This window comes from Lontra canadensis, unplaced genomic scaffold (assembly GCF_010015895.1).
Source record: "Lontra canadensis isolate GAN:19392208 unplaced genomic scaffold, GSC_riverotter_1.0 scaffold30, whole genome shotgun sequence".
In the NCBI taxonomy this organism is placed as follows: domain Eukaryota; kingdom Metazoa; phylum Chordata; class Mammalia; order Carnivora; family Mustelidae; genus Lontra; species Lontra canadensis.
The window spans coordinates 11,132,675-11,144,302 of record NW_022631024.1 but is presented as its reverse complement, the minus strand read 5'-3'; the positions used below and the strand labels follow the sequence as shown (position 1 = coordinate 11,144,302).

The following is an 11,628-nucleotide window of genomic DNA, read 5'->3' as shown; positions in this document are numbered from 1 at the left end:
CTCCTGTACCGCACCCAAGGCGGCACCTCTTTACCTTCTCAGAATCGACGGCTCTGGATCATGCCTCCTTCTCAAACCCTCTCCTCTCTGGGTTTCTTTCGGATTCCCCGAATTATCTCACCCTGGGCTGCTTCGCAGTCACTTCGCAGGACCGTCCACCTCTGCGCACCCCAGCGGGGCCAGACGCCCTTCTCTTCCTCTCCACACTGACTCTGTGGGTGACCCTCCCCTGGGCCAAAACAGTTCCACCTGTGTGTGTCTGTTTCCCTGCCCTTGTACACTTCAACTGCTCAAAAAGGAACCTTTAATTGTGCCTCAAACGTCCTTCCTTTTTTTTTTTTTCCACTCAACAAGTATTTATGGAGTGCCTAGCAAATGCCCTTCCTTACCGCTACTCTCAAGAACTTCCCCCTCGTGCATATGCCCTCCCCTGCACCTTTTCTTCATAGCATTTATCACCCCATGAAACTTTCTAGCTGATATGTGTGTTTCCTTGCATCCTTTATGCCTTCCCTGTGGGAGAGACATAAATCAACAGCGCACAGACCTTGCCCACGAGCAGCTAGCTGAGTGGTCTGGCAGCGTGGCCCCAGGACCAGCAGCCTCAGCATCACCTGGGAACTTAGAAATGCAAGTTCTCAGGCCCTAACCCAGATCTCGGGAAGCAGAAACTTTAGGGATGGGGCCCGGCAATCTGTTTTAATAAGTCCTCCAGAGGATTTATAATTTGAGAACTACCGGCTTAACACAAGGTCTGGTGCTCTTGGACTCTGAGCTGTGACAAGTCACGTGCGGCCAGTGTTCAGTACAGATTCGCTTCTTTCATGACTAGAGATCAGGGGATGTGTCAAAACCAGGGCTGGATTAGTATAAAACATGAATATGCTGCTTTTTTGTGTTTTGTTTTGTTTTTTAGAGATTTTATTTATTTGAGGCAGGGGGGTGGGGAAGAGGGAGAAGCAGACCCCCCACTGATATGGGGGTTCGATCCCAGGATTCTGGGATCCTGACCTGAGCCAAAGGCAGAAGCTTAACCGACTTAGCCACGCAGGTGCCCCTGGTGTGTGGTCTTATGTGCACAGACTATCTGTGAATGGACACACTATAAACCAGTATGGTGGTTATTGCTCAGGAGGGAAACCAGTTTTGGGGAATCAGAGTAAGGAGAAAGGTTTACTTTTCGTTGAATACTTTTTTTGCATCTGGGAATTTTGTAATGCATGTCTTAGCTATTCAAATAATAGACAAAATGTACTGAAAGCACAGGGGTTCTCTTTCCTAGCCTGGCTCTGGCTCTCTGGCGAGCTTTGGAAGAAAAAGTCCACTGTTGCCCCAAACTCTGCCCTCTGCTGGCTGCTCCATAAGAGGGCCCCACGGTCTCTGCTTTCCTTCTTTTCACCATTCTCTCCAGCCCCTCTTTCCCTCAGCAGGCTCCAGTTACAATGGATTCTCAGTTCCCACTTGGCCGTGGGACCTTTGCATATGCTGTTCCTTTCTCCTGAAACTGTCTCTCTGCTCAATCTCACTTACTCCTACTCATTCTTTCCACCTTATTTCAATGTTCCTTATCCCAGAAAGCCTCCCTGATCATCACCCCTGACCGAAATGAACCCTGTCACACATTCCCGCAGCACCAGGAACTTCTAGGTATGTTGTCAGTTGTAGAACTTATGAGCACTTGTGGGTTTGTATGGTTATTTGATCTGATTAGTGTCTCACTACACCACCCATGATGGGTCTCAAACCTGCTTTGTTCTTTTCTTTTTCTTTTTTTTTTTTAAACCTGCTTTGCTCTTAACTGTCTCCCTGTTTTGTCCCGTTCCTCTGTCTGCCTCTGGCCTCAGGACAACTCCCCTGAAGATCTCCCATATCCTTACATACTTTCCTTCCCAGCTCTTCTGTTAGGACTTCTGCACATCATGGGAGTCTTTTCCATCTGCCCTTCCGAGCCTGTTTCCTCATTCGTAAATTGAGGTAAAGTACTGACTTCTCAGGATTGTTAGGGGGGTAGGGAACACTGCAGGGAAAAGATTTCATCATAGGTGCCGGCCACATGGTAGCTGCCTACCTTATAGGACTCTGTATGTTTAGGACAGTGGCTGAGGTCTCAGCACATTGTTATTTCCCTCACCTTTCTCAGTCTCAACGTAGTTGACTTTTCCCAAGGGGCGTTTTCAGAGAAGGAGTGAATGGGAATTAGGATCCTCTTTAATGTAACAGGTCCCATTTATTAGGCCAGGCCTTATATTATCAGCTTTGCATGCATCATGTTAATTCTCAAAACAATCTTGTGAAGAAGCGACTATCATTATTTTCTCTCCCTTGCCTTATAAACCAGGACTTTGAGGCTCAGAAGTAACACGCCCAAGGTCACAGTTATTTTTTTCATTTTTATTTTTTTTAAAGATTTTATTTATTTATTTATTTGACAGAGAGATCACAAGCAGGCAGAGAGGCGGGCAAAGAGACAGGAGGAAGCAGGCTCCCTGCTGAGCAGAGAGCCCCGATGCGGGGCTCGATCCCAGGACTCTGAGATCATGACCTGAGCCGAAGGCAGCGGCTTAACCCACTGAGCCACCCAGGCACCCCCCAAGGTCACAGTTTTTAAGTAGAAAAGTCTGATCTGTTTTATTCATCCTTTCACCCACTTAGTAATTATTTATTGAGTGTCTATTATGTTCAGGCTCTGTGCTCAGCAGCTGGGGTTATAATGAGGGAGTGAATAAAGGGATTTGACTAGTCAGATCTAGAAAAGCTTTTAGGAGAAAGTGGCAACAAAGCTGGAGTCTGAAGGAGGAGGATGAGTTGCTTCGAAGGGCTGAGTATTTGGTGAACTTTTTGGCCCATCTTTGAGGGTTAACTTAGAATATGTCCACCACTGAAACCCCAGGCCTTCAGGTTTCTGCAGTGCCACTTAACCTCTGATTGGATGTCCAGGGAAGGGGAACTTACTACCTCCAGAGGACTGAGATAGAAAGGGGAGTTCTGAGGGTGCCTGGATGGCTCAGTTGGTTAGGCATCTGCCTTTGGCTACAGTTGTGATCCCAGGGTTCCGGGATTGAGCCCCAGATCGGGCTTCTCCCTCTCTGTGGGGAGGCTGCTTCTCCCTCTCCTTTTGCCTGCTCCTCTCCCTGCTTGTGTCCTGTCAAAAAACCAAAAAACCAGGGGCATCTGGGTGGCTCAGTGGGTGGGAGCCTCTGCCTTCGGCTTGGGTCATGGACTGGGGTTCCTGGGATCCGGCCCGCATAGGGCTCTCTGCTCGGCGGGGAGCCTGCTCTCCCCCCCTCCCCCCGCCTGCCTCTCTGCCTACTTGTGATCTCTGTCAAAAATAAATAAATAAAATCTTTCCAAAACACCCCCAAAAACCAAAACCCAAAAAACAAAAAAACAAAAAAAGAGAGAGAGAGAGAGAGAAAGAAAGGGAAATTCTGGAAGGCCTAGGAAAGCCAAATGTCCTGACCTATTTTAGAACCCAGGGCTGAGAATATGACCCAGAGGATCCATGTCCTCTGCCCTCTTCCCCCTCACACCACACTAAAGGCTTTTTTTCCCCCTCAGGGCTGAGGAATGGTAGTAGGGAAGCAATTAGCTCAACAGAGCTGTAAGGGAACACAGAGGGGATCTAGATGTCCCCTTGTGGGAAGTATTTAAAAACATGTCCCTGAGGATATATTTGAACAGGATCTTAAAAGATGAATAGGAGTTTGGGAGTCGGTTGGATGAAGCCAGCCAGAGCTCCAGCTTGAAGGAGCTGAGGTTCAGGCTCTGATGTCTGATGCACTAGGTTTGGAATCCCCGTTACTGCTGGGTCACTTCATCAGTGTATCGTAGAGACAATATTGGAGCTACCTCATAGAGCAGGTGCAAGGTTTAGACAACATACCGTTTATGTAAATCTCTCAGAAACGTGGTCAGCACTTTCCTGATTAAAGATACAATACAGGTTGACCAATGAAGGTAACACCTTCAAAGTGCAAGGAAGCGTTGCAAAACGTCCTGTGTAGCAGGGGAGGAAGAGGGTGTGATGAGAAATGTGGGCAGGGCTCAGACCAGGAAGGGGTGTGAATGTCAGGATAAGTGGGGAATGAGAGATGAGCCACTGGATTGGTAGGGTGGGATTCAGGGGTGGTGAGGAAGGGGCAACCATGAGGAAGCTGTGGCATGACCCGGCAGGGGAGAGGCGGGCAAAGCAAGAGTTCTTGTTCCTTGTCTTCAAGCAGGTCAGGCAGGGCTTAGTTAGACCTAGGGTGACAGCAAGGGTAAGTCCTTTCCTGGGAGGGTCGCTCAAGGCAGATGCCCCGGCAGGCCCAGAGGCTGGTGGCCGCGCGCCACCTGGTGGCTGCAGAAGTTAGGCTCGGTTGGGAGCAGGGGAGACCGCAAAAGCCGGCATTTTGCTCTGGGAAACTGAGGCGGCCGGGCGGGGGCCATAGGGTGGGGTTTGCGATCTTTCGATTGCACTTCGTCCCTATTCTGACCCCATTTTACAGATACGATAACCAAGGAGAAGGGAAGGCGAACAAGGCTGGGTAAAGAGTTTCTCATGCGGGGGGCTTCAAGACACCAGGAGTCAAGAGCCTGAGAGTTTCTTTAATGGCATCAATGGCCTGGGGCTTTATTTTCCATTCTGTTGGGCAGGGGATAAATGAAAGAGGAGGAAGAGAAAACCGTTGTCTTTCCCGCCCACCCGGAGGTAAAAGGCTTTTAAGAGTACCCCGGAAAGCAGAGTTTTATAGATTCCATTTGCATACTAACGTAGTCACCTGGAGTTAAACTCCGGCCCTTTAATCTCCGGTCCAATTTGTCCTGAAGCCGCGGAGGAAGTCCCTCGTGAATACCTCAAAGCTCCGCCCCCTCTAAGCCCCGCCCACAGGGCTGGGCTTCATTGCACGTGCTCACCCAGCTCCTTCCCGATCCGCCCCTAGGAAAGACTCATTGTCTACGAGGGGGGATACGGGGAGTCGCAGGGTACTTTGATCTTGGGAAAATCAAATCAAGAGAAGGCCCTGAAGTAATCTTTGTTAAATTTTTATCAGAAGTTCTTATCTCGGTTGGAGACACTGACAGGCCTTGGCCATCACTTCTCAGGGCTGCTTATCCTTCTTCCCACCCCTTCAATTAGTGGGGTCCCTCGTGGCCGGCCTCGCCCGGAGGACTTCAATTCCCAGAGTGCCCCTCGGGCCCGTGCGTGGCAGCGGCGCGTGACGTCGGGGGAGGGAGCTGGCCAGTGCTGAGGGGGCGCGGCGCGGAGGGGCGCGGAGCCGGGAGGCTCGGGGCCCAGAGAGCGCCGCGGCCGGGATTCCGCCGGCCCCTGACAGCCCCCTCCCCCCGGCGGACGACGACGACGAGGACGAGGGCGCGGGTCATGGCGGAGCAGCGAACCGAGCGCGGGCCCTGAGCACCACCGCATGGAGCGGGACGAACGGCCGCCTAGCGGAGGGGGAGGCGGCGGGGGCTCGGCGGGGTTCCTAGAGCCGCCCGCCGCGCTCCCTCCGCCGCCGCGCAACGGTGGGTGAGGGGCGTGCGGAACCCGGGCCCAGGAAGAAGCGATCGCCTGTCCCTTGCCCCCGGGGTTCTTTTCCTCTCAGCCGACTCTCTGGAAAGCCGCAGCGGCTCTTGGTCCCCTCAGCGTGGACCTTCACCCCGGTCCCTTTAGCGCGGACCCTCCCTCACCTCCCCCGTGCTCCTGAGTGTGGACCCTCCCCCTCCTTCCCGGTTCCCCTCAGTGCGGACCCTCCCCCTGCCCGGTTCCTTCAACCCGGACCTTCGTTTCCCCCTCCCCCCTGTCCCTTCAGCACAGGCCTCCCCTCCCCCCGTCCCCTGTGCGTGAATCCTCCTCCCTCCCCCCAGGTCCCCTCAGCGCTGAGCCCTCCCCATCCCCTGGGTCCCTTCAGCGCGGACCCTCGGCGGCCCCCCCACCTCGCGTCCCGTCAGTGGGGGTTTCCCTCCCCCTCGGGTCCCCTGTGCTCAGAGCTTCCCCTTTCTCCCCTCGGAGGGTCCCTTCAGCGCCCTCCTCTCCCCTCCCCCCGTCCCCTCGGCTCCCTCCCACGCGGGTGCCCCCTCCCTCCGCGAACGCCACACCCTCGTCCTAGTCGTTCTCTGCCCTCACCTTTCTGGAGCCGCTTTCCTACTCTGCAGTCCCGCGCTTCCCCTGCCACCCCCGTATGCACCGCGAGCCTCCACCTCTGCCCCGACCCCCAGTTCGTTAGCTCTCGGCTCAGCGCTTCCTTTTCGGATCTTTCGGTGCCTGCTCCACACCCCATTTCTCTGCTCCTGCCTCCGCCCGTACTCAGCCCCCTTCTGTGCAGGCTCAGCTCGCTGGCCCGACCGGGGGGGCTCGGGACACCTGCCTCTTCCCTCCCTCCCAGCGGCCCATCCGGGTCCGCGCCTTCCCTGCTCAGCTCTCGTCTTCCCTGCTCAGCTCTCCCCTTCCCTTTCGCGGTCCCGGACCCGGGCGCTGAGAATTCCTCACCTGGCCCGGCCCTTCCTCCAGCTCTCCCCCTGCCCCCCCCGCCCGGGCCAAGTCCTCCGGTTCCCCCGGGACGACCTGCCCCCCCCCCCCCCCCGCCCCCAACTCCCTTCCTCTGCAGGGTGTTTTATTTGTATCTGTTTGATATTTTCCCCCCTCGGTGTTTGCCGCGGAATGTTTTTATTGGTAACGTGTAAGGAGCTTTTGTGAGGTCGTAAAAGGTGAACTTTTGAACTTGGAAAGCGCCCTGGAGCAATTAGCGCAGGCGATAGCCCCGGGAGGCCTGCATTACAAAGGGTGCTCGTACAGGCGGGCAAACGCTCCGGCTGCAAACCCGATTTATTTATTTATTTGCCCTGCCTTCCACCTTTCACATCTCCTCATTTCCGAATAAAGGGCAGGCTCTCGGAGATCAGCGCCTCCTCCCCTCTCTGCGCCATAAACTCGCAATTCTCTGAAAGATCTAGGACCGAACAGTGTCTAACAAGTAACAGATTTCAAATTGAATGCAAACACCCGGGACAGTTAGGAGGCACTAAAAATTAATTGCTTCAGCAAGAAGTTTCTCAATCAGGACAGTGACCGGGCAGGTGTGAGGAAAGTAACCTGAAAATAGGTCATTTAGGCGCTCAGTTGTGGAATGAATGAGGAGCTACGGAAGGAGAGAGATTTGGGGGTTAATCTGCACCTTCGTGTACTTATAAACTCATCAGACATTTACTGCCAATTCAGTAGATCTGGTATTTTTACCAGTTAAGGGAAAAGTCGGTTTAGCAGAGAGCCTGGTTAATTTCACTTGATGTTGCTGACCAAATAGTGGTATGTTTTAAAAGCTCTTGTCCTTTTTTAAGATGTATGTGATGTGTGGTATCTGGGTGGTTGGCATTCCCCTGGGATGTCTTTGGAGAATAATTTCTGAATGTGAACATGTTTGAGATCAATAAAATCCCGTGTCACAAAGGAGGAGGCTGGAATCCATCCAGGGTGGAAGACAGTATCATAGGAACAAAGGATTTCTTTAAGGCTTTTGACTTTTTAAGCTTTTTAAGCAAAGATTTCTTTTCATATTGATGTATGAACGTTGTAAATCCTGATCTAAAATTTACGATGCTGATTTTTTTTTACCCAATTTACATCTATCTTATAGCCCATATTAAGGGCATATATTTTCATAATGTCTTTCAACGTGTGTGTACTTCCTGTACCCACCTGTGCATAACATGTAGATGATCGATTTTAGTGCAGACATTACTTTCAGTTCTACTTGAGAATGTTGTAAGGGAAGCCTAGGAACTGCATTTGCTATTAATTATTCATTAGTACATTTTAAAGAACTCAATGGTAATTTTAACTCTTAATCAAATTTCCCATTCATAGTCTCATTTCCTCAATTGGTCAGAACCATTTAAAAGAATGTTATTGAACATTCCATTTAGACCAGGCTGGCTTTAATATTTTACATCAGTCCATTTTAGTGCTACAAATATTTCCTTTTTGTTGAAAACACAATGGGGCTTTGGGGAGTTTGATAGGGCTTAGAAAATACACGAAACATTAGACTGTTGTGGGATGTTTTATTTTTCAGTGTAATAATGAGCATTTTGTAGTGTTTTACAATTTATGTTCATTATCTCTTGTAATTTAACATGCTTACAATAGAATTACCAGAATAGAAAAAAAATAAAGTTTACCTTTGAAATGGTGGGGACTTTTTTTCCCCTGCTTTTATACTTATTAATATTTTTCTTCAAAAGTAAATGAAACTGCTTAAGTTCTAAGCAGAGTAAATGAATTCTCCTGGCTTTTTATCCTAATGACTGATTTCCATTTTGTATGAAATATTTGCAGTGGATAGCTATCTAGATAGGAGGTCTTTCGGTTTGTGTCATGAAGAAATAAACTGGAGGTGGAATTTTAGAAATGTTTTCCTGCCGGAAATGCCATTAATGCTGAATTTACAGTCTTTTAGATGTTTTTTATTATTCTATCAGAACAGAGTTGCTAGCCTTTTGATGCACCATCACCCTTTCAGGAATTTCATGTACTGGTTGCGCTAGGTATTTTCAGTTGTTGCTCTAGGTTTTCATAACAAACACGAACTCATTTAGTCATAATAGAAGACTGCTCTCTTTTTGGGGTTTCAAAGGAGGATGATTTGAGGAAGTATATTACGTTTGTTGTATTTTAACAGAATGAAGTAGTCTTTTCGATATTTTAAGTAAAAGGAAGGTTATAAGTCATTACCACCAATTAAAAGCATTTTCTGTGTAACTATACTTTGGAGGAAATGAGGAGAAATTCGCTAATAATTTGACGCCTTTTTCCTTCTATGAGCGTGTCATGCAAATCTGAAAATATCTGAAAAATACCAGATATTTTCCATGACAGTTTAATATTTAGTTCTGTGACTTTAAAAGTTAATTGAGTCACCTCAGAGTTTTCTACTTTCATTGAAAAAAAAAAAAGCATACTGTGGTTCTGTTTTATACAAAGGGCACACAGGAATTTTTTAGTAAGTTCTTTGACCTCCAAAGAACACTGAAAGGCTACAAAGAATAAACAGGTTCACTGCTGATTTTTGAGCAGCTGAGGTGTGAGATGACCACATTTCTGATCTCCTGTTTACCATCAAAATCTTTGTTAGCATTTCTGTTTCTTGTAATGAAAATATCATGAAATCCTTCATAATCTATAAATTGTTCTGAATTACATAGGAAAAAGGTGTGTGGTGTGTGTGCATTGGCATGTGAAAGGAAGTTAGATGGGGAGGAGGAGGGAGAGCTAATGGGGGGAAAAAAACTGGTAATTTACTAAACTATGGCCAAATCGTGCGTTTCCATATTTTATTCATAACTTCTTGGTTTTTCTTTTTTCCCCCCTTTTCCTGTGGGGCAAAGGTGAAAAACAAGCCCTAGATTAAAATACCTAATTTTAGGTTAGCGGAGAATAGGGTTTAGAAATGCCAACTGCTAGTATGATATTGATAAAGAAGTTTTTTATGCCACTTGTAGTGCTTGTTGTGCAAGTTGCCTTAAATTGCTAATGAATGTTTGTATGTTTGGGGGCCTGGGGCTGTGTTAGTGTGTTTGATCTTGTAATTAAGACACCATCACTTAAATTTTTTATAACTAGATAGATATTTACTGGTTTGTGTTGATTAAGTTGGTCCGTTGGTGAATTGTGTTCAGATCACAACCTCTGGCTTCAGAATTTCAAAAGCCAGGAGACTTAGTTTTCAACAAGCTCACTTAGATCTCTTTGGGGTTTTGTCATAATTTTTAGTTCTTATATTTACCTTTGTGTTCTAGCCAAGTTAAAGGACACTTTCTGTTTAAGTATCTGTTTCCATATAGGTTGAAGGCTAAATTCAAGAAGATGCCTTTTAAGAGTAAATTCTACAGTCTTGGTCATATCTATTCTTTTAAAGTAGGACAATAAAAATACCTTATTTTGTGTGAACCAATCACCTTATATGTGAAAATGGGTCACAGTAAAAAAAATTAAAGTTCTGAATCGAAAGATAAAATTTGCATTCCTGCAAAAAAACCAAATTGTCCTTGAAACAATTTTAACAGAAGTAGCTACTGAATCCCGTGCAAATACTTAATTCTTTGCAGTGCTTTGAAAGTATTTCCAAAACCAAGACATTGTAAAAGAGAGTGTTTTTTGTTTCAAACTTTTGTATTCTTTTTTTGATTCAAACTGGCATTTTTAAGGTCAGCTTTTTTCCCTGGCTCAGGTAATTTCTTAAGGGTTTACGGATGCTTTCGGTTGATAACTAGAGTTCAGAAATACCAGAATTATTGAAAGTCGGCAAGAAGTCCTGAGCAGGTAATTGATTTTCAGTGCTGAGTCCTGTTAGAGCCAAAGTTGCAGATTCCTCTGAGCTTAGCCTAAAAAGAAAAAACCCACCCCACCCCACCCCCCAAACAAAAAAACCCCTCCGGGTGTAACTTTGATATATACAGTATTACTAGAATCAAGCCCAGTATTTATTGCTTGTTTTCCAACATGGCTTGTCTTTGCGAAAAAGATAAGGCTGTCAGACTACAGATAATGGAAAATTAGGTGGAGACCATTGTGAGATGTCTGACCTGCTTTTCAGTGTGGTTTAGAACTAACTGTAAAAGAGAGAACTTTGTTTGAAAGAATAAGATATTTCCGACTTTATTTCGTCCTTCTCTTATTACCTGCTATTAAATAGCAGTCTGTGTAGAGCACCTTCTCCAGAAAACAGTTTTTTGCTAGTTATGATTATTTAAATAAGACTTCACTATGTAACCCGGTAATTCTAATTAATAGTGATTTAGTTGGGGAGCTAACCAGGATTTCCTCAGCTGGCTGCTGGGGAGCTGAATTGCTTTTTTCCCCACCCCCAGCTGCACCAAATCTTTTGATCCCTAAGCTACAGTGGTTGTCATTTGAGAATGCAAACTGAGAGAAAATATGTTCTGAAGTTAGCCTACTTTGAGGCTTCACTTGCATTTTTGAATTTTTGTTTTTGAAAAAATTATGGGGATAATTGGACCTTCAAAATTTGTCTTGGATGGAGCAAATTCTCATGTCTCAGTAGAAAATTCCTTAAAAATACATTTCTTTAAGAATTTTGGGGTTGTTTTAATACTGACAGTCACTATTTCAAAAGAAATTCTTCTAATTATAAATTCACAGGAGACATTTAAGCGTTTGAGTTTCTTTAGGAATGAATGGGTATTGGGGAAAATGAGCCTTTATAGAGTGGAAAATTTTCATTCAAGGTAGTTTGTGGTTTCTCTATCACTATTATGTAATAAGTTCAAATAAAGAATCAAAAATTCTTATGTCATACTAAATAAACTCTATAGTTTGTTACATTAAAAGTTACCTTAAAACATATTCAAATAATGAGGTCTTTGGATCCTAATTGCAAACTGTACACCCTTCAGTTGTTTATATCAGAGAAGCTATTCAAGCATAAACCACAGATGGCAGTAGTAGCATATTTTTCTATTTTCTGGAGGGATTCTTGCTTTTAAGTTGGTGTCAATTCTGTGCGCACTGTTGATAAGTCAGCTGGCAAGTGTAATGTTTCCAAAACCCAATTCCCTAGGCAGCAACATGTAATGTATTCCGGAAACAAATCCGAGCATTTGATTTGAAGATACACTCTATGGGTGGTTGGA

The 11,628-nt window shown here is 46.4% G+C and overlaps 1 protein-coding gene across 2 annotated transcripts in view; it reads left to right on the top strand.

The window, feature by feature from the left end:
* The first annotated feature begins 5,234 nt into the window (after positions 1-5,234).
* Positions 5,235-11,628, top strand: part of NR6A1 (nuclear receptor subfamily 6 group A member 1) — a 224,402-nt gene continuing 218,008 nt past the window's right edge. The window contains exon 1 of one of the 2 annotated variants that reach the window (XM_032865829.1): positions 5,235-5,505. In XM_032865829.1, coding sequence (XP_032721720.1) covers positions 5,406-5,505 — 100 coding nt within the window. In that variant the 5' untranslated portion in view covers positions 5,235-5,405. The remainder of the gene's footprint in view (positions 5,506-11,628) is intronic. The other variant, XM_032865830.1, reaches the window with a different exon arrangement.